Genomic DNA, 23,222 nt, shown 5'->3' with positions numbered 1-23,222 from the left:
TCAAAAACTGCTCACACATGAAGGTCGCTTTAACAGGCTATTGGTAAATACCACGGATGTCAAGAGATGGTAGGATAGTACAATTTAAAAAAATATACGAAAAAGCGGCCACCACGTGCGAATATGATACGAGTCCGTAGGCACCATTCAATGCAGCGCCAACATTTTTTTCTTCTATTTTCGGGCCAACGATAATTATGATGGAGGGGGCGAGGGTGCCATGTTTATTGCTAGGCTGAAAAAAAAATTAAAAAAAAGGACGGCTCTGCGTCGAATGCTGCTTGCGGACTCTTATCACATTCGCATGTGGTGGCCGCATATTCGTCAATTTTTTTATTTGTACTATCCTACCATGCCTTCACACCTATTGCATTCACCAATAGCCTGTTCAAGCGACCTTTGTGTGTGAGCAGCTTTTGATAATTCCTTGACCATGCATGTGAGGGCACTAAAAACATCGTGCATTAGGCAGCAATCACGTGGTATTTTTTGAATTTCGCACACTTTAAACAAAGGCAAAAAAAATAAAGCAGCATAGTTATCTTACTGCAGATTGAAAATTTCATTATATTTGATTAAGCACTACAAGTTCTGTATTAGAGATTTTTCTCTAGAGTCCCTATTTAAAAAGTTCATTAAGCAATTTTTACTATTTGCCAAGCTTGGTGGGTCGAAAAAAATATTCTGACATGCTCTATATGGCTAAGAACAATACTGAACTAATTGGATATGGGTAGCGCTCATTATTCTTTTATTACTTGGTGCTTTTTAGCTGAAACACCCCGTATATCGCTGAGCAAGGAAACTACTTCCAGTGACAGTGTTTGCATAGACACAAATTCCTGGGGTGCACGAATAGCAGTTTTTGAGATAGAAGTGAATGTCAATTAAAATGCCCAATACAAATTGAACTGATCCAACGTTGAATACTTTTCATATTAGTTTTCATAATGACCAACATTTTTCACACAATAAAAGAAAAAGCTGTACACATCTTATACACTCAACTAGTCACAACCTTGGCAAGTTTCTGCCTTAAATTACATAATAAAACTTCGTTATAATCTGGCATAGAGCATTAAGAGCAAAAAAAAAAATCGTTTTCACGTATACGGAATCCCTCAGAGGTATTAAACAGTATACAACCAGCTTAGTATTGGTGGTGAGCCACTTCATTGAAACCAGCGGATTGAAGCATGCGTCTAAACTGCGCCAGGGGTGGTGGAGAGACCCCGTCTCTAAGCCACCTCCCATGTGGCCTATATTTGATCTTCCCAATCTGAGCTGATAATCCCGGCTCTCCACCGTGCCCCAAGCTGTTCCGAGGAGACTGCATTTGTGTCCTTAATCTGTGCGCATTCCCATAAAATGTGCTCTAGAGTGGCGTGTCAAATGCTACATAGCTTACACAAGTCATTTGGGTATAGTTCGGGGTAGCTGCGATTTAGGTGCACCGGGTTGGGAAATGTTCTGGCTTCAAGTCCCCTTCCAGTCAACCTCCTGAGATCTGTCTCATATGAAGCTAGGTGGTGGAAATCTGCGCCTCGACTTTTGATGGAATTGGATAATGTTGCAGAACCTAAATATTCTATCCCCCTCCCACCACTCCTCTACTCTCGGTACCTCGTGGTAAGCTCCGTCGCGAGCGCGGAACGTGAGACTTCGCGCGATGCGGTGAGCTTGCTCGTAGAGGTTGGGAACGGGGGATTCGTAAGGGGTGTGGTCTGGGAACGACATAATATACCTTTCTTCGAATTCCTTAGATGATATGAGCTTAGCCTTGCACAAGAGTATGTTAGTTGCCTCGGCAGATATTGGTCCCAGTGATCTAGCTAGTTCTACTTCACAAATTCTTGTTTAATGTCTGTCTATCTGTACCTGTGAGGATGAAAGTAGCGTAACATTTCTTTGCGTTTTAAAGCACACTGCTGATGATAAAAAGCGTTTTTAAAACATTTCTATTTATATATAGGGACTATTTCTGTCTAAGGCCACACTAAAAATTATTTTACTGCCTTTGCAGAGAAGATCTCAAAGAGTGGCTTGAAAATTTCAACCAAAGTTTCAATATTTTACCAAGAACTTGCTTCAAAAAGTAAGTCTAAAAAATTTTTTATACAGGTTTACATACGCTCTCTCTCAATGGCTCTGCAGCGGTAATTTTTGCTTTGTTACTGTTAACATCGTGTTTTCTTTATGGGGGGGGGGGGGGGGGGGGGAGGGGTTGCTTTGTATATAATGTGGTGCCCCTAGAACTATCACCAGTCCAATCATTGCATGCCCACCTTCTGCACCTCTGTTTCTGCTTGTACTAGCCTTGATATAACAGAAGGAAGCTTTATTTCTATTGCTTCCTTTGTCTTGTCAATTTCTTCTCTCTGAAACAAAACAAATCCAATGAATTCATAGACAAATAATGTGAATTTGGAATAATGACAAGCACCAAAGGCATTATGATTATGATAAAGAACCAATGGCATCATAATTATAATTATAGAAATATTAATGTAGAATTAGTGTTCCAAAACAAACCCCCAAGTACTTTGAACTATGAATCATGGAATGAATGCTTGATCTTCGTATTTAAGTGCAACATTTTTTGCTGCTGCAAATGACGATATTTACACAAAGAACATAATGTGGCAAAAAGAGAGCACAGCTGTTCATGTATTTGGCTATAGCACCACTATACAATTTCTCAATTTTTCGTTTAAACAGGCTGTACTGCACAGAATCATACCAATAGACATAAGCAGCTAAACTTCTTCCAATTGCAGCATTAGCCTTAATGTCAGAAAGTAGGTAGTAGCTCATGTACATGATTTCGTTTTTGGTGACGATAACTGGTGTAAGTACTCATGCTTGCAAGCATGTCAGCAATCACCTTCATTTGCTATCAGACACTGCCACACTTTTGACAATGAGATGGTCTGCACTAAACTGCCTAAACAATGCCACAACTCCATTATTACTTTTTAATCTGAAAAAAATTATGCAGACTTCACACAGTGTGGTAATCTATGAAAGGCAAGGTTTCCCGAGCCAGAGAAAAGGGACCACACAGTTTGATGAGGGATACACTGCAGACTTCAACAGAAAAAAATGCAGGAAGGGGACACAGCACTACTATTCATTACAACATCCAAACATTTCGAAACCATCACTTAGTTCTCATGTGAGAGTGCATACGCTTAGTTTCACAGAGCTAGATGATGTCAGCATGAGGGACACTCGAACATTATTATGGCCTAAAAGCCATAGCGCTGGAATAACTAAGAGCTGAGCTAATTAAGCTTTTACAATGAGTCCTATAACTGCACATTTGTGCTGGAAGCCTGGGGTTCAATCTGAGCAAAGAACAGTTCCTGGCGTTTTCCTTGCTGTGCGAGTTTATTTGGCAAGGCAGCAACAGCAGCCAGCACAACCTGGAGAGGATCAATAATAAATGTTTTAAATTCAACCATAACTGGGCAAACATTTTAGAGCTCACTCAGACTCGTGCATGAAATATACCTCGCCCTTACGGCTCACTGAAACTCGCAGTCACTAAAATTCTCCTCTAATGGATTCACTCGAACTTAACTCACCGAAATATTATTCACTTGGACTAACTCTGACTCATGACTTTATTTGAGTCTGAGTGAATAAACTCACGGGTCCTTTAGAGTACTACAGTTCCCCTTTGTAAGAGGCATGCTTTGGGCAGCAATTCTTGTCTTTTATACGAGATGTCTCTTATAAGCAGGAGACCTCATAGGCATTTTCCTATCCCTCACATTTTACTGTTGGCATACTAGTGTCTCTTATAACCATTTATTTCTTATACAGTCGAAACTCGCAATAACGAAATAACCAAGAAAACCGAAAGATTTCGTTTTCGCGAGAATTGCGTTGCCGCGAGTGTGAGACATAAAAACAGTGATACGGACAGCAGAACGAAAATTTATTGCCAGAAGTCGGTCAACTTACTTTGCCGACCCTTGCCATGCAACAATATCAGAGCTCTCCCTTCGCACTGGAAAAAGTGGTCCATTGCTACGTCGTTGTCATGTGCGCCGTAGAAGGAGAGAAGGGTGTCCAGCGCATTTAAAACAACCCGCGGGATGGGTTTCTCCAGGTGCGTCTCTTCTTGATCCTCGGTGTCGTCAGCTTCGCGCACGCTTTCGATAATGACCTCGTCAGACACTTTTTCGTACATGACTACGTCGTCATCGGCGGGAACGAACGCATCAACGGTGAGTTCATCTGGGATGTCGATGTCGATGGCTCGAAGTTCCCTCCAGGCGTTGGTCAGGGATAGAGGCACTGCACTGCCACCACTCTTGCTGTCAAGTGCGCCTTTGTCCAAATCTTCGTCTGGTGAGGCTGAAGCGCACTCCGTGCATGATGCTTGCTCGGTGTTGGTGAAGCCAGTGTGATCATTTGCCATCACCTGATCATTTGCCATCGCCTGATCATTTGCCATCGCCTGATCATTTGCCATCGCAGCATGATCATTTGCCACCGCCTTCTGCAGTGTGGCCAGGCATGTTGCCGGACACAGACCCCATCACCGATTTAAGTAAACAAAAATGTCGGTATCCACACTAGCACAGCAAAAGCAGACGCTTACAAATTTTAAGTGCGCATAGCACACATACGAGCATATTTTCGACAGTTATCCTTAAGCGGGAGGGTAAAATAAGGCTTGCACCGTGGTAGAAAATTCGTTAATGTGGGATCGCTGTCCAAAAACATTTCGTTGCCGCAAGATACATAATACATGGGCTTCTATGAACGTTCGCCGGGGATCCGGAAATATTTCGTTGCCGCGGGCTTTCGTACTCGTGGGGTTTCGTTATTGCGGGTTTCGACTGAATCAGTCTCTCTTATATTTCCGCCTCTATCGGAAATGCAGCTGCCACAGCCGGGATTTGATCACGCAACCTGCCGGTCAGCAGCCGAGTGCCTTAGCTACCAGACCACTGTGGCGGGGTGTGACGCAAAGCAAAAAAGCTACAAGTGTTATGAAACAATTATAGAAAAGATAACTCCCAAACAACCCAAACGATTTTTAAAAAGTTGGCCAAATGTAATTCATTCTAATGATAGAAGAATGGTGACAATTGTAGAACGAATAAAATGCAAATGCAGTGCAACACACAAGTTTAAGTCGGACTAATTTGCCACGTTCAAAAAGTGTCATGCGATTCTTTTGTCATGTGCTGAAAAGTTTATGCAACTTTTTGTTCTATTGGTTAGATGCTTTCGTTAGCCAGCAGGTTAATAACCAACAATGGCAGTTTTTACCTCGAACACACATGTGTTCTGTAATCTGCCACACGGCTATAAGATGAGACTTTTTCTTTAAATTTTAAGTTTCAGGTTGCTCTTTTACAGAGCAGTTAAGTTGGAGCAACAGTATCCCAGCAATCAAATAAAATACACATGATCTGAAAATTAGCATACCCTCTTGGTTTTACGTTTATGTCGCTTGGTCAGAGTCCCCTTCACCATTGATGAGGAATTTGTGTTCGCAACGCTGGATTCCACAGCCATATGTGTGGATTCTTTTCTACGGCCTCCCGTGTCGGTTCCATTGATGTAGTTGAGCAGTTCATCAACCTCTCTATCATCTTCATGCCGCTCCTTATGATCATTTTGTTGCCGCTGCTTGGCCATGTGAATTGCCTCTGCCTAGAAAACAAAGAAACCATTCACATTCATTATTAATGAGAGTACCATATTTACCACACAGACTACTCAAACATTTATATGCTACTGATGCTGATGAATTTGAGACAAGATTATACTTGCAGGCGAGTCTTGCTTTCATATCAAATGCCATAAAACTGTAAAACTAAGCAAAAAAATAATAATGGCAACACACACGATTGTGAAAGTAGCACTTGTCCTGTATTCTTCGTCCACCTTACGCGTCTTTCATGCTTACATAAGTTAAGGCACACACCATGCACAAGAACATGCAATTTATAATTTAGGAGCGACTTCTTTTTTACACCATACTACCTTAACTCTACAAGTGCTCGCAGACCAATCATCAGGCAATCTACAGTTGTTACCTGTTTGTGCTGTAAAAATGGTACTGAGATTTGATGGGGTAGGGTTAAACAGGTTGAACAGCATAAATAATACCTTTAACCATCAAAGAATGCTACATAAATTGCTTTAAGATTTGTCCTCCAAGTCAGTTTCAGTTTCTGTAACCAAAAGGTGTATGCACCATGGTGTCATGATACATGCCTCACTCTGTTGCTTTAGATGCTGCCATTGCCAACCCTCAGAAGAAAAAGAACACACAAAATCCTTTCAAGTGCAAAAACCATTTTCAAAAATTCATCAAGATGCCTTTAACATAACCATTCAGTCTGTCAAAATTTAATTGTGACACCTTCACATGTTATAATACAGTGACATCACTATTGGTCCCCGCTGCTTCATCAATCTCCTGCTGCAAAAATTCTTTAAAGTCATCAAGTACAAGTGAAGTTACCCAAAACTATCACACAAAACATACACTTTCTCTCTCTTTTTTTTTTTTGTAGCCACTAGCATGCTGGAAGCAACACAGAACGGGTGGCAAAAAAATGACGAGGTAACACCTGGCCCAAAGGTTATGCTGCCATGCATTATGACCGGCGGCAGCTGCATTTTCAATGGAGGCGAAAATGCTGTAGGCCCGTATGCTCAGATTTGGGTGCACGTTAAAGAACCCAGATGGTCGAAGTTTCCGGAGCCCTCCCACTATGGCGTCTCCCATATTAATATGGTGGTTTTGGGACGTTAAACCTGACATATTAATCAATCAATGCGCTAAGACCTTAAGCATTTTTTTGGGCGAAGCTCCTTAGGGCGTGGATTTGTCTATCCTCCATCGTTGTCATACGTAGCCACCAGGATGTGAGATGGCGGCACTTGGAGTGTTAACTAGATGGACGCACAGACGCATGGACGAACGGACGCGCGGAGCGGGTATGTGCCACAGGGGATGCGAGATGCGAGATGGCGGTCCGTGCATCCATTTAGTGTTCACTAGATAGATGCACGGACGGATGGACAGACAAACTAGAAGACGGACGGACAGATGGACGGGCGTGCAGACGGATAAACGCACGGACGGACGGAAGCAAGAACGAATGGGCGAATGGAAGCACAGACGGGCTGACGGACGCTTCACCCACTCATCATCACTCACTCCGAGGATATGCTGTGACTTTTTTTGTGGTCCTACTGCTTGCTAATTCTGGTTTAGATGTACGTGGCACCAACACGTGATGGCACTGCATGGGTGTGCACAGTGCCTACACAATGTGGCAAGTGGCCTCCGAGATGGTCACACTGGGTTCTTCCCACCTGCTGCATAGTTTGCAGAGGGGAAAGCAAGCAATCACTGGCTGTATTTGAAATGAAATTGAAAATTTTCTGCCATGAGCAGGGTCATATTTGGCTCACACATTTCTAGGTGCCTTTTCAACAGACAGGCAGCTTTTATGACAACGTTCAAAAAGTGTTCCAAAGTGCACATGAACAAGTGAAAATTCGGCCAGAACAGTATTCTTACAGGTGAGGTATTCCCTCTTACCACTGCTGTACTGTATCATTGGAAAAGCCTATGGCCTAACGCATTGGTTTCAGAGATCATTGCTCATAAATCTCCAAAAAAACTAACCTCAAGCCTCATGATCCCAAGCTCGCAAGCTGTACGGTCAATTAGTTTTTGAGAGATTTGTGTGCCTCAAAAATATTTTTAAGAAGTAGAACTGGCTTGACTTGGCCTAAAGTCACACGACAAATCTGTGTGCCTCTTGGATCGAGGAATGCGAGCTCGTCATTCGCTTCGTCTCTGCGAAAGTGAACGTTAAATAGTGAAAGTTAAATGGTGAATGTTAAGTGAGTGAAAGTTAATGAGTGCTTAATAAATTAAGTGAGTACTAAGCTTAATTAATCAATTATTAAAACCTACTTAGTTATAGTTATTGCTGATTCTTACAATGCTGATAAAGGTGCATAATAAAATAGCGATTCTGCATGGCTGTCACCTTGAAGTCTTAGGCCATATAAAAGCCCTGAGCAGTTTTTTTTTTCTTTTTTTAGGACTATTTTTCAGAGGCCTGATAATTCACAATTGTTCCTACACATCTATAGCTATGGCACAATAACACTAAGTTGCTTTTCTTAGTTGAGTTTACAGTGGTTTCAGAAAGTGCCACGGGCCTTGTAGCTTTAAAATAAAGCATTTATATCTCCAAACTTGTGCCACATGGACACTGAAAACGGTATAACTTCCTAATACCTTAGGATTTAATGTAATTTGTGAGGTGACACTGGGGCAAATCAAATGGCATTTGCTTTAACCCCATTTGACACCTAATTCTTTCGCAAGAACTGATTCAATTGATGATTTGCATATGCTTGATGTCAAGGCTTACTTACTGCAGTATACATAAAGCATTTAAAAAAATGTCTATACTGCCAAAAATGTTTTTATATTACTTTTGACAAATATAATGCTATTTCCTAGTTGCCCCTATAGCATAATTCACTTCAGCCTCGCAATAGCTTCTGCATGAAAGGCACCATGTTGAATCCTGGGCTTAAGGTTCAACAAAAAATGGCCAAAGTTGCTGTGTTCAATTGCCGTGTAGTAAAAGACTGCAACAAGCTGAAGCTAATGACACCATAGTATGCTTACTTGTATATATCACCAGGTTTGAACACAGATTAGAGTTGTTCAAATGAGCGTTTATTTTGTATTATTGCCCTAAAATTGCTGACTTTAGGAATTTCTATTATCGACACCTAAAGGTGATGATGATGGTATGTGGGGTTAAACGTCTGATGGTTTGTGGAGTTTAACAAGTGGAAAGGGGGAATATCCCGTGTATTTCACAATCTCTCGTGCACCTAAAAATCCAAAGTAATCCAAGATAATTAAACTAACAATGGCGTACCAGATCTCCAAATCTGAAGACCTGTGACATTAAATGTTGTAACTAGAAGTAAACGACCGCATGCGAGTGTTAGTGTCACTTTATTAACCCGCTAGCCCAATACCAGGTCGTTCCTGCCTGGTATTCTGCCGGCAAATTTTTGCGCTCCCTAGCAGCTTGGGTTGGTGCACCTAAACTGCCATAAAATCCACGATAAACGTCATAGAATAACAAACTTTGTTTCATTTACTAAACAATGCTTGACTGCATCAGGTGCTTCAGTATGATTTTCATGAGTGAAAAAGCACATGGGCATGTGAAGAGCAACTTCACATTTTTCACATCCCCATCGGTTCTCGGACTTTTTGCCCTGTGCCTTACAAACTAATACCCCTGTCACACTGCAAATCTAACATCATTTACAATGAATGACTTTAAACAGACCTGCATTCTGTCACACGAAAAAAACAAAACAAAAACAAATGTCATTTTAAAATGATGACCATGACCTTAGCCTTCCTGAGCCGTGGCTTTACGAGAAATAAAACCCTATTAAAAACTTCAACGTAACATGTCTGCATCCACAAAAATAATTCTTATAGGTAAAAAGGTGCTCTTAGAATACAAACATGGTCGTTTTACACAATTAGCAGGGGTGCAACAGCCGAAATAGAATTCGGAGCAATTTCAGGAGCAGCAAAATATTACTTTCGGAGCACTAAAACCCAAATTTGGAGCAGGTCACAAGAGAAAGAAACATTCATTTTTTATCATAAAAGACCGAATTTCGAGCAGCTTGAGAAAGAAGGCTTGGATTTAGAAAAAATATATATATGTACAAGCCATTCAACATTCCCTAAATCATGCACAGTGAATATGAACACAGCTATTTCAACAAAAGTTAATTTCTTTAATCACCCCACTCAGCAAACAATGATGAGGTCCACATTAGAAGTAGCTACGCCTGTCAAATTGCTTGACAGAGTCTGAGAATTCAAATGTGGATCCTCCAAGATGGTCACCGCGAGATTCATAAAACTGGAAAAAAAAAGAAGAAAAATGACTTTTTATGGCTACAGATATGTCATATTGTACTCCAAATCATTTTGCCAGTGACTTTTTAGATGTCAGCAAACATATTAGTACTCACAATTATGTGGTGTATACACACATCAGTAATTGAACAAAGGGTGCTGTGTAAAGGCTACTACTATAAGCCCCTTCCAAATCTTATAACGCTTTTCCGCAGGTCACCCGTGTACTGTAACCAAGGTGGCTTAAGCAGTGTTTCTGCACGGGTTAGAACAAGACTAAAAAATTTTCGTACCACAACCCCCCCTCCATTTTTTTTCACGAAGGGGTTAGGTTCAAGGCACAACTTCTCGGCTTGCTTGCAAGGCACGTTTGACCAGATGAAGTAATAAAGACGCGTGCCTGTTGGCCTGGCAACAGCACTGGACATCTATCGCATGTGGCATTGCTATTGTAACTAACGTCGTCATGGCATGAACTAAAACCGGAAGCACACAAACTCGACGTGCTGAGAGTTTGTACACTTCCAGCTTTAGTTCCTAATGGTTTCTACCATGCCATGGCCGCGCTTGCCGACTAGGAAATTCATATTTCCCATGAAGTGTTGCTGGCTACGGCAACACGTTGCTGGCTACGGCAATACATTGCTGTCTTGAAGTTGCGTCGTCCCGCCGGTAAATATCTGCTGGGGTCAGCGGACCGACGGGTGCGCAGCGTTGTTACTTCATCTGGTCAATTGCGCTTAGCGAGTGTACTGGCCTAATGAGCAGCTATCTTACACTGCAGGTTAGAGTTAGGGTCTGCCCAAAGAGATTGATGATGCAAAATACAGGTGGCCAAAGTGGCCTCCATTTCTCACTCAAATTAGCGCAATTGAGAAAATTTTGAGGCTGCACGATCATTTTGGCACAACGCGGCACAATTTCGGCGAATTTCATAATTTTGGCACAACTTGGCGCACAAATGAAGAATTTTATAAAATTGGCAGAATTGTTGCAGCTGTTGCAACCCTGCATTTGGGCATCACATAGCAAATTTCAAAACGTCTTTCGTATTTTCACAACATTGGCTCGATAAAACTTTTTAAACCTTCGTATGCGAGGTCTAGGACACCCACAGAAGACAATATACTTCATTTTTATTGAGTAGAAGCTACGTAGGAACCAGCTGATGCCTTCAATATTTTCCACGTCACTGTGTTTGGCGCAGGAATCTCAGCGGAATCTCCACTCGAATCATCTTCTTGCATGTTTTCTCCATTCCCAAGCATCTTGTCGCAGTAAGAAAGGTGTTTTTGGGATTGTTAAATCACAGTTACTGATATGCGAAAAATTTTTTGCTCTTTAGGGTCCCTTTAAAGAAAATGGAAGCGTACTTGACTTTACGACAGAACTTCCGCAGGAATTAAACCTTCAGTTTCTAGACCTAAGGCCAACGTTTTACTTAAACACGGGTGAGACGACTGATACTAAAATGAGAGCAGTTGTTGAAGCAGCGAAATTTCATTTTCAGAGCAGAATTTTGCTTTGGAGCAGTTAGCGACATTTAATATATTGTCCTGGGAGCTTAAAAATACCAATTGTTAGCAATGTGGAGCACCAGTGCATATTTTAATTAGCTTATAATACACATAACATTGAAACAAATTTTGAAGGAAGTTTTTATACAGATTATCACTAGGTATAAATTGCACAACCTTTTTACATACCATGTGGCCTATCTATATCTAGCCCTCATAACATGTGAAATAATATTTAAAAAGGTTTTGTTGAAAGCTAGATTCCCAAGAAGCATACAAAAAAAAAAACGCATCACACTCAAAAAGAAATTCAAAAACTATGATTGCACAAGGCTCTTAGTGACGTAACAGTGGCCGTTCGCTTAAAGAAAAGCCTGACATGATGACGTAAAGAGCTTTTAACTGACAACAAAAGTACACTGCACTGCTCTTCGTGGCCACCTCGTGCAGGACCACTTTCAAGAGGGCAGCGCGAGAGCCAAGAAACCTCACTGCATCCACTATCTCGTAAAGCGCGTGCGTATGGCACTAAGTGCTAAGCGAATAATACTGATAACGCCTCTCCACACGAGAAACCACGTATTATTAATACAGTGCAAGTCGGCCAGTTCTATACTTCTTTAATATTCTATAGGTCATCACCAATGATGTATAACTTCCGATAATATATCGACATGCAATAGCTGCCCGCGCCGCTCCCATGACCTGCGTGAAGTGCTCGCGTAGCACAGGTAAAAAAAAAATCTGTGCCCACGCAAACAAATCGCTGAACGTAGAGAGGCAGGTTTCATTGAAAAAAAAAAAAAGAAAGAAAGAAAACCAAGTCACACTGCCGCCGACCGAAACACTGATTGATATAAGCCCAGGGCCCAGCTCGTGTAGATAAGCCCAGCTCACGTATCCCAGGGCCGGCATGCATGCAGCGACGCCTCTTTAAGCGCTCGTTGCGAGTTTCAATTACAAAATGGAGCCGTGGCAAATCACCATTCATGAAAACTGTGCCAAGTGATTGCCGAAGCGTAATGAGTCACGAATAAAGCACCGAGGTGCCCGTTAATATCGTTTACAACGATTTGAATGCGCATTTGGTCACCCCAGCTTCGCATGTAACCAAGTGTTTCTCTCTACCTGCAGACACCGATGTGTGGATTTCGCGTGCGATGGCTTTTTAAAATGCAAAATGCAATGACAACTCGTTTGTCTAAATAAATTAGTAGCTAATGGGTGTAAACCAGGAATGGGTTGCCCACATTCTGCCCCTCACGGAACCCATTTTGATAACCCATTTGCATGCACCAGAGCATCCCGTAAACGCTTTGGATGCAAGGAAATGACTCCACGTTTACAGTTACTCGCTCACGGCAAACACGTGCTCGTAGGTGACCGCACGCAACAGCGTCGACATGAAAGCCACAGTGACCGGAGGAACGCACTACGCACAACAAAGAACTGGAAAGTCAACCCCACTACGCTTGCCACCCGACTCGGTAGTTTTCGCTAGTGGACAGTGCCACCAGAACACACAGCCTGGCTAGTAGAAGCAGCACGCTTGATGCACGGCAGCACATTTTTGCGGGGTCACGCATATTTGCAAAAGTTTAAAAATTATGGCGGCACCATGGGAGCCTTTGTCACCAGAAAGGTGCAAAGTGAAAAAAAAAAAAAAACACTGCACATATCGATTAGGTGCGTCTTATTAGTCAAACTTTCCCTTCTTGACCCACTGAAGGTGAAGTTGGCATAAATTCTAGCTTTCGAGGCTGTTTCAGAGCAGTTCAGTGCAATTTTCTTGATTTGTATGCTTTTGGAGCAGTTTGGTGCAAGAACACGGAAATGTATAAAAAATGCGCAATATGCGCAGCTGTCTCACCCCTGCAATTTGTTACAGCTGCACCACACACTCGAAAACCAACATAAATGACTATATGACCCGGCGTGAGTATAGTGAACTGAAGTGGGGCGCACAGACCGACTTTCAGCAGCAGAAATGAAATGGTGGCAGCGATTTCATGTAGTCATCACCTTAGTCACCACAACACGTGCGATGGGATGATCAACATCAGCGATACAGGCAATAACAACACAGCGTAAATAAAACATGGCTATCGTTCATCCAGTGTAAATGAGTAGCTTTTCTTTTATAATCTTTTACATGTGCTATTATGTCATAAGACTACTCATTCGGTACGAAATCGAATGTTTCAGGAACTCATTCAACCAAAAATATCATTTTTATCTAATGGCCTTAGTTTCCCCGTGTGCCAACAAACAAATGACATTCACTGTAAATGACATCGTATTTGCCGTGTGACAGGGGTATTAGCAAAGTCTTGATGGATTCAACGTGACTTAGTTTGCCGAGATGTGGCGAGGAAAATGAGCCCATTCGATGGCTTTTAGGCGCATTGGTGAGGCCGCAACACCGCATTTCTTCCGCCTTTCTTCTGCAACACAATATTTTGAAAAGGCTGGAATCATGCTCCCTTGGGCGGTAAAGAAAAAACGACACACTTACAAACAGCTAAAAACATGGACAACTATGTCCAACAAAGCCACTGCACAGTGCAGCTAGGCAGTCCGTGAGCAATGAGAAATCCTCGCAGCAGTGCCACTCAGTGCAATTTGCAAAATAACAGTGGTTGCGCGAAGCAGCATGTTCGAAAGAGTAGTTTTCAGGAAGTGGGACGGAATTAGTTGGGAAGATTTGCTAGCAGTGAGTATTTGACCATTTTAGTCGATTCCATACAAAACTGATTGAACTAACGGTGTACTCAAATGTGCAGAGTAAGGTACAGGGATATGAAATTGTAACAAAATTTACTCAGGTGGACCACCCCTGACTATAGTGTAGCAATTACAGTATAGACAACTTACTGTCTATACAGTATATAGTCGCCACCCTGACTGTAGTGTGGCAATTACAGTATAGACAGCTTACTGTCTATACAGTATAGACAGCTTACTATCTATACAGTATATAGTCACAAACATTCTTACTATAATCAGAACAACCTTTTTCGAAAGCCCTAATCACGCAAAACGTGTTGAGCAAGCAGTTTCGCATGTCCGGGAATCGAACCATGCGATGCGCGGAGCTTAAAACCTTGTAAATTTCCGTACGAATGTTTAAAAATGTTTAACGTACAAAGACGTGCGTTGCCAACGAAATGAACATGAAAATGTGGGTGGGGAGGGGTCTAACAAGAAAAAATACCATAGCGAAAATTCACCGAATACTTCTCAGACTGCCTCGATTGTACGCAATATACGGAATTTCAATCGAATCACGTCCGGAATTTCACGTTCTGAAAGATACCGTAGTTTGATTTCACCGGCGCGCACACGATTCCAAGACGTGGCAATCGAATCATGTACCACCATTCGAGCGATACACGTGCCACCCTTGTTTTCATTTACGATGTCTATCCCTTCCCTTCAAGTGCAGACACCGCAAAGAGTTTAGTTGATTCCATTTTAGATTGCACGCGACCGCTACCAAAACACAACCAATGCCGATCAAGCCTAGCCTGCTGTGTGATATGTTGTCGCGGGAAGTTAGTCCAAGACATGAAGACCTGGCATCGAAAAGACTAAACTCAAGCATTGCACTAAGAACAACATGCTTGAAATGAAGTTCGCGTTCGCGGCCAGGATATAAACAGCGATGATAGCCCACCAGGCTTACATAAAACAGCGCACTGGCAGCAAAGGCGACAGCTCGCTTCGTAAACCCATCAAAAGGTTTAAAATTTATGGATGAGGTAGCAAAGACGATATCTGTAGCAAGCACGATAAGGGCGACGCTTTTCCCGGCAGAAAACTGTTAAGCGCAGTTGATAAGGACGGGATCGCACGTTCCATGTTGAGCTGCGCGTGGCCAGGCCATGCTAGCGGCAAAGGCTCAGCTAGCCCGCGTGACGTTCCGCGGTCTTTCTTCCCTCTGCCTTTTATTCATTCACTCCACGTGATGGTTTTGGTTAGAGGAAGAAAGAGACGCCTAATTTCTTCAGCCCTTAAGGGAGCACGGTGCAGCGTCTTGTGGGGGGTTGGGGGAAGGGGAATAAAGAATAGGAAAGTAGAAGGACAGAAGCAGTCAACAGATCGCAGGTCGCAATACAAGGAAGGGGCAACTGCCACAGCAGCAAGAGCAGCCACTAGTGGGCGAGAGTCCTATGGAGCGTCTCGATGGTAGGGAGACACGTCTGCTCCAGCAGCAGGGTTCTCATCTAAGCTGGGTGGTTCCGGGCTGCCTGCTGGGCGCTGCAAGGCACACAGCGTGCAACGGGTGCCCTGGAGGTAGCGAGTCTTCAACCGCACGCAGTGCAGCGAGAAGGGAGGGGATAAGGGCGTCCCGCGGGTCCACGGCAGGCTCAGCGGGCAGGGTAGGGGGTGGGCTCGTTGGAGACAGGCTCACCGGTGGCAGGGTGGATCAGCACGGCGCTGGAGTGGGGCGCTGCAGGCCGGGATTCTTCAGAATTGTTGGTGGGGCTCAAGGGAACGTTGGCCTTGACCGCAGCAGCATAGGAGCGAACCTCTCAGTACTGCTCTCGTTCTGCAGCCTTGACTGCCCGTATCGAGAGCGGCGTGGGTGCTGTGGCCAGCAGCGTGGCCACTCGTGGGTGTGTCAGCAGGATGTCCCCCTCCACAGTTGACACAGCAGGAACGGCAGGTAGTGGTGGCCGGATGTTGTTGACCGCATCTAATGCAAGCGCTGGCCCGCGAGCATGCCTCGAAGGCATGCCCAAAGCCCACTTTGCCGGCACTGCAGCGGACGCTGCCTGGCATGCCGCACCCGTAGTTGCAAACAGCAGAGGGTGACGCAATCTGGTGGTACGCTGCTGGCGAATCGTATCCGCACCGCCTGTCCCTCCTTGCTCGCTGCCAATGCCGAAACTGTCAACAAGAGTGTCACGTTCAGCTCGGAGTCTGTACTAGCACTGTCGACACGAGTCCTGCGTTCAGCTCCGAGTCCGTCAGGTCGCCTTCCACGCCGCGGAGGAAGCCGACACTACTGCAATGATACGCACGTTCCCTAGCAGTGACGTGAACGTCGCTGAGCTACTTGATGGTCAGGAGCTCAGACAAGAATGTCAGCATCGCCACGTCTGCCGCCACAATGTTTCAGCGGTGATTGACGCACACTGCCGTTACACTGGACCACTCAGCAAGTGCCGCCGCGAGTGTCAGACGCGGCGTTCCCGTGAATGAGCCAAGGGGTGGAGGAATGGTGAAATACGGTTTCTGCCACTGCAGGATCGGTCACAATGGCTGTGGCCTAAAGTGCCCTTGCTCGCTGCTGGGCTGCCTTTGAGTGGACCATCACGTAGTCATACTTGGCAGGCGGGAGGTTTGGGCGAAGGCGCAGTACGGTGACCAGGGTGTTCCGTGACCTCTGGGCTGGTGGGGCCTTGGTCGAACTGGATCGGACATCGTGGGACTGCCGGCGTTTCTACAGAGTCCCTCGCTTCCTCCTCCCGATGGCTGGCACACCATTAAAGTGGTTATAACAAAAAAAAAAAAAAAAGAAGGGAAAAGTGCCGACCCGTAACTGTCTCTCCTTACGAGGACACCTCAACAGGCCGGCACACAATTGGGGTATGGGGAATAAAAGATACAGGAAAGATAAGATTGGAGAAGAGAAAAGAAGAATGAGGGTCATTCGATCTGCTTCCCGCAATGGACTCATAAACCCCCACGCCCCACGCGCAGCCGACTAGGAAAGCCCCCAAAAAGGCCGGAGAAGTATCGTCACCGCAAGAAAGAAGACAAACGGGTCGGATTGGCGTGAAGCAATCGCTTAAGCACGTAATCTCTGAACAGAAAAAAAAAACCCAACAACGAGTACGGAAGCCCCTGAAGTGCTTCCCTCACAGTCGGAGATGCACTCTGCCTCGGTTGGTAGAGAGCAAGAGCCAATGGGAGGCGCCAAGGCCGTTGGAGGCGAGTGTCGGTGTCGTGCCTGTTTGAACCTGCTTTCGCGGGCATTCCGGTGCAACATTTTCGTCCACCCGCTTGCGCGTGGCTGTCGACATATCCATGTCCTCGTCTGAGCTGGTAGGCAGCGCGGACGAAGCCGACACATCGGCAGCAAGGCTTGTGGTGGCTGCAACACCCATGAGGCCTGGAGTGGTCGCAGCTGCCATCTTGGTGCTTGGGGCAGGTATGGGAGGCTTGTGGTGGCTGCAACACCCATGAGGTCTAGAGTGGTCGCGGCTGTCATCTCGGTGCTTGAGGCAGGTATGGGAGGTTGCGATGTCTGGAAGAGTTCCTGTACCTTCTCCGTCCACCTGCCGATGTAACTCACCACCTGTTGTCCTTGAAGCAGTTTCTGTTGCTTCTACTCCTGTTCCTACTTTAACAGGTCCACATCAACAAGGGCTTATATGCAGAGCTCGTGGCGCTGACGCCGAAGTTCCTCGGTCTCGGCCGTAGGCAACTCCCTACAAAGCTCAATTGTGAAGACTGAGAGCGATGAATCGTTATCTAGTGGCTCGGACTTGAAGCTGCTTGCCGTGGAAGCCTGGGCCTTTTTCTTGACCTTCTTCCTCGATGGGGTGAAACCATAACACTGCATGGTGAAATCTGCCGAGCTAGGCGGAGTGTTGCAAAGACACGTTTGCTCAGCTTGGAAGTCTAACTTGCTCTTCACTCCACATGCCCTCTTCCATAATGAGATTGTTGCTTGCTCCCCAGTGGCACGCACCCTTCACACCTCGTTTCAGATGCGTACTGGTTACCGTTGTCACAGATTTTCCGGCAACCGCATTAATTAACTGGTGTCTCATCATCTGGGGGACTGCGCAATAAGCGGTATGGGTATACATGGGGTTATAGGGGAAGGTGAACGGGAGTTGAAAAGGATTTCAGATTTCAGTTTTTTTTATTGGTACGAATACAAGAATGTGACGTGTTTAGTATACAAAAGGAGGTCCCAAGGACCACCTTGGAACCTGTCCTGCACTATAAACAATTACAATATAAGTGGTCTACACTGTACGATGTAAAAAAATTAAAAGTGGATAAAAAACAGTTTATATTTCTTTACATTTACAACAAAATTACTATGCTACAGTTCAAAGATTACAAATTATGTTCCCTATACCTTCCTTGGCTTCACTTTCTGGTGGTTTGATTAGTTGTGTTCAACAAAAAATCAAGGCTTTGACGAATTCTTTTTGTTTGTTCAGAGACGAACTGAAGTGAGAGAAGCAGAATGAAACCACTTGGGGCTGCACTCTTAATCATACCAGCATTATGAGAGCGAGCGCTCTAGTCACGAGCACTGTTCACATTCACTTATGCACAAAAAGATTTAAGCTTCTTAATTATAGCAAGCAAATCTTTACAAAAATTTAGTAGATAAAACTATGATTCTTACTTTATATAGCTAGCTGTGACTTTTTTTCTACACCATGCTTTGCCCATAAAGACAGAATTTAAATGCCAATACATTTATGGAACGCTTCTTTTTCTTACATAAAAATTATTATGAGAACACATTTTTATAGGGGATATGCACCGAGCTTTATCTGCAAGGCAGCAACACCATCGCAGCGTCAATTTGAAGGTCAGTTCGCACGCGCTGTCTGTTCTGGAGGTCTCTACTAATCCAGGTTGCCATACGAACCCCAGACAGTGTGTGCAATGAGTTTACTGCACGTGCATGCCCACTATAAATCCAATAAATCACTATAATTTTTAACAAAAAAAAAGAGAGCATGAAGTTTTCTGATGGTGCACTTGGTGTGAAAAGAGCTACACTATTGATGATCACTTGCCTTGCTCCATTCAAAAAAACAAATCCGATCTACTTTGTGAAGTTCTAAATTTGGCATGTTATGATAATGCAACACACTTTAGTGAGACCCTTTGGCCTATCTTTCGTTAGTAAGATAAAAATCATCATTACTTTCTTATCAAGCATGCTACGTCATGCCAATGACATTCACACCATTCATGACCTGGAAGTATTGGGAATACAGCATAAAACAAAGAAAAGGCACCTTTGGTTGAGACAGCACAGGGACGCCCTATCAGACTAGGGTGAGGGAGTGATATAGATCTACTTCATGTTTGTAAACAGCGGTAGGCGCCGTCGCGGCACATTGACTCTGCCCAGCCGTCCCAGCTCAAAGCTCGCTACTGCCTTCTATGATTACATGACAATTGGCGTAACAGGTGCAAAAGCTGCCTCCAAGAACCGTGTGCATGCTTAAGCAGCGGCCACAACAAAGGAGGTGGCAGTGCTTGTAAAAGAGCTCTGAAATGAACATACGAGTCATGCCAACATGTACCTTTAGCTATGAGAACTTCATAAAAGCATGAGGTATCTTAATGGCGGGAGTGACTAATTTGCGAAATATCATTGCCGTGGCGGCAGCCTAGGTCACACATGTACACACTGATTTGTTAATGCAACAACAGCCGATCCAGTTCAGCAAGTCTTTTCAGTATATGAAAGTGCGCAGTGTAAAAATACAGTTACGAATCGTTACAGTAAATCCTGACATACAGTAAAAGCTCGTTAATTCGGATTTCACGGGACCGGAAAAACTGTCCGAAATAACCGAATGCCGAATTAACGAATGAACAGGGAAAACAACATTTAAAATCAAGCTGCAGAAGCATACCTTTATTTGTTGAAGTGTTTTGTAATTGTCGTCTGCGTTTTCGCGCAGATTCCGGCTGACATCGCAATTTTTCATAACTGTTCCAAATGGCCAACAGCACGCAAGCTGTCGGGAGTGTTCAGGCAAGCGTCCTCTAATATTAACAGCGCCTCCGAGATTTCCCGTGAGGTGCGATGAGGTCGCGGCTGTATCTCCTCGCATGATTCTTCGTCGGAATCGTGGTCTTCAAGGGCGCCCGTGACATCATTAATAATCTCTTGATCGGTCAGGAGACCACTCGTGGCGACACCATGATCAATCGCGATGTAGTCCTGAAAGGTCACATCTGTGGGAAGGACAGCATCGAAAGTCGGGCAGTCATCGTCGGTGGACTCTGCCGCTTTTTCGGCGTTGCCATCACTGTAGCGCACGATGGTGGTGGCATGCAAATACGGTCACAATGGAAGAAAAAGAGAACTCCGCAAGAAGAGATGGTTCGACACGACAACACAAGGGAAAATGGCGTCGGAGGCGCTGAGTGGAGAAGAAAGAAGACGCCGACGTTCGGTGACGCTGCGTTCGCCCCCACTAGTTGATGATGATGGCGATGCCACTCAGGTTTTGGTTTCACTCCAGTGGTGCCAGCGCTGCTTTATCACACTTTTGTGTAGCAGCAGCCGTCAGCATTTGTCCGAATTAAGCGGTGCGGAGCTGAATTACGACGAAATAACGAAGGTTTGGTCCCATAGAATAACATGCACTTTGGCCGGGACCAATAGAGCCGTCCGAATCATCCGAATTTCTGAATTAATGGGTGTCGTATTAACGAGTTCTTACTGTTTAACGAATGTGCCAAAGAAGTCATTCATGCAAACGACAAGGGCGATCTTGGTGACACTTCCATCCGTGATAAGCCCACAATAATTCTTTAAGTACATGCTATGAACAATGCGGTTATGTAACTGTCAAGTCTGCAGCTTCCTTCGTAGGCTCAAAAAGAGAGCACGAAACGCATACAACTCTTAAACAGACTCTGCAAGTATCCCGAATGCCGATTTTCTGAGAGTTCCGATTGACGTAAAAATCTCAAGAAGCGTACTGCAGCTAGAACAGCCCTGCCTGATACACTAGTGCCAGGTGTGTCATCACAGCCACATACAATCAGGCAAAGCTTAGTCGAAAACATCCTTTCGTGTGCTGCTGCTTTAATGACCCATGCTCACACGGAAACACATGCCATGACCGATTTCACTTGAGTATAACGAAATCTTTTTTGTCTAAAATTACTGCAACCGTGAACAATTTTCCCCATATGACAATGCTATTTAAAACGTTAACATGCCTTGAACTAAACGTGTTCGCTGTGCCTTCACCCCAAGGCTTATTAGAAATAAATAAATAAATAAATAAAATGTCCTGCAGCAAATCACGATTAGAAGCACTTAAAAAAAAACTAATCAATCAATTTTGCTGGATAAGCCGCTCGAAAACATGAAGGATGCACCAGCATCAGAGACAAGTTCTCCCATTTTACAGCTGTGACTAAACCCTTGTGATGGTCATCGTAAACAGCAAATCAGAAGGGGGGAGGGGGGACCTTTTTCTTGTTTCCGTGCAAATAACTGTGACAGCTTGTCGGTGCATCCTTTTTCTTTGCACAACGACAAACAGCGCACGCACAAGAGAAAACATAGCAGCAACCACAGTAGGCACAGCAGCTTTTGCCTACTATGCAAAACTAAACAGCAGCTTTTGCCTACCACGCAAAACTAACTAAACACCCGACGAGAGTGCCACCGCATTGTTGAGACGTATGTCTGGTGAAATTCACCTATACTTTGTCCCCCTTTCCAGTGGCAACAGTTATATTGGCCAGACAGGCCATTGTCGCAACCAATGGTTTAATGATGATCCCATATTATTTTTGAAAGGACAATCTTCAACTAAACTGTTTTTTCATTGTCCTGAATGTAATTTGCAACCCAGATTTCTGAAGAACCAGAATAATTGCGTACCAGAAAAAAAAGTGCCACTTGTGAGCTTCATCAAGGTCATTTTATTTTAAAACCTGGAGATAGTTGCGTCCTCCGTGGCATTGCACTAATCGGAATGGTTATCTTGATGTGCAAGTTCGCCCCACCGCCGGTTTAGCCGCCGCAGGTCGCAGGTTCGAATGCCGGCTGCGGTGGCTGCATTTCCGATGGAGGCGGAAATGTGATAGGCCCGTGTGCTCAGATTAGGGCGCACGTTAAAGAACCCCATGTGGTTGAAATTTCCGGAGCCCTCCACTACGGCGTCTCTCATAATCATATGGTTGTTTTGGGATGTTAAACCCCACATATTAATCAATCATTGATGTGTAAGTGTAGGAGCTTTTTGGTTTTTGAGCCCACAAGAGTGATTTATCAATTTTTTTTTTCTTCCTCCATGTTCTTCACATTTTCAATAAAAACAAAATTTAGTTACTATGCACTTGTGCTGTTTTTATCACTCTTTGTCCGTGTTTTTACGCATTTTCCTTGAAAATCTTATAAGATTGAAGCACATGCAAAAGCACTTTTTTACCATAATCAATTCAGTGAACTTACCTTTCGTTTGCTAAGGATATGTCGTAACCGGTCTCGCATTTCTTGGTAATTCTTGCTAACAGGAGCCATAGGAGGCGCCCCATGGCCAAACACTTCACAATAACAACAGTCACAGACACGACTGTCGCCGGCACTGCGTTTGTTGGAGGCTGTTGTCGAGGAGCTCTGCACTGAACACGTATCATCCATTGAGTCCTCACCATCTAACAAGGCATTATCACAGTCAGAGTTCCCGCAAGTTCCTATAAAAAGAGAGAGAAAAAGAAAAGACCCAAAAATTAGAATTACAAAAACACAAAATTTAATTGTTAAGAGAATCAAAGGTATAGTAGTGGCTATATGCTGTGAAACGTTTTCAAAGTGAGTTGCGAATACCCACACTATAAGTGCTACAGCACTAAAACCACCTTTTTCAAGGGCCGCAGTTGCACAAAACGTGTTGAGCATGCAGCCTTGCGTGTCCGAGAATAGAAGCACGTGATGTGTGGTGCTTACAACCATATAGATTTCCAAATATTAAACAAAAAAATTAGCGCACAAAGAC

At 44.1% G+C, this 23,222-nt stretch overlaps 1 protein-coding gene across 4 annotated transcripts in view; it reads right to left on the bottom strand.

Moving 5' to 3' along the window:
* LOC119176213 (uncharacterized) overlaps positions 1–23,222 on the bottom strand; it is a 126,165-nt gene that overhangs the window by 25,116 nt on the left and 77,827 nt on the right. For 3 of the 4 annotated variants that reach the window (XM_037427387.2, XM_037427388.2, XM_075877263.1), the window contains exons 12-14: positions 22,679–22,920; positions 5,449–5,676; positions 2,286–2,378 (exon numbers count right to left, since the gene is read on the bottom strand). In XM_037427387.2, the coding sequence (XP_037283284.2) occupies positions 2,286–2,378; positions 5,449–5,676; positions 22,679–22,920 (563 nt within the window). The remainder of the gene's footprint in view (positions 1–2,285; positions 2,379–5,448; positions 5,677–22,678; positions 22,921–23,222) is intronic. The other variant, XM_037427389.2, reaches the window with a different exon arrangement.

The sequence above is a fragment of the Rhipicephalus microplus genome, chromosome X (genome assembly GCF_043290135.1).
Source record: "Rhipicephalus microplus isolate Deutch F79 chromosome X, USDA_Rmic, whole genome shotgun sequence".
Taxonomy (NCBI): Eukaryota; Metazoa; Arthropoda; class Arachnida; order Ixodida; family Ixodidae; genus Rhipicephalus; species Rhipicephalus microplus.
The sequence above is the reverse complement of the archived record's forward strand: the minus strand, read 5'-3'. Positions and strand labels throughout refer to the sequence as shown.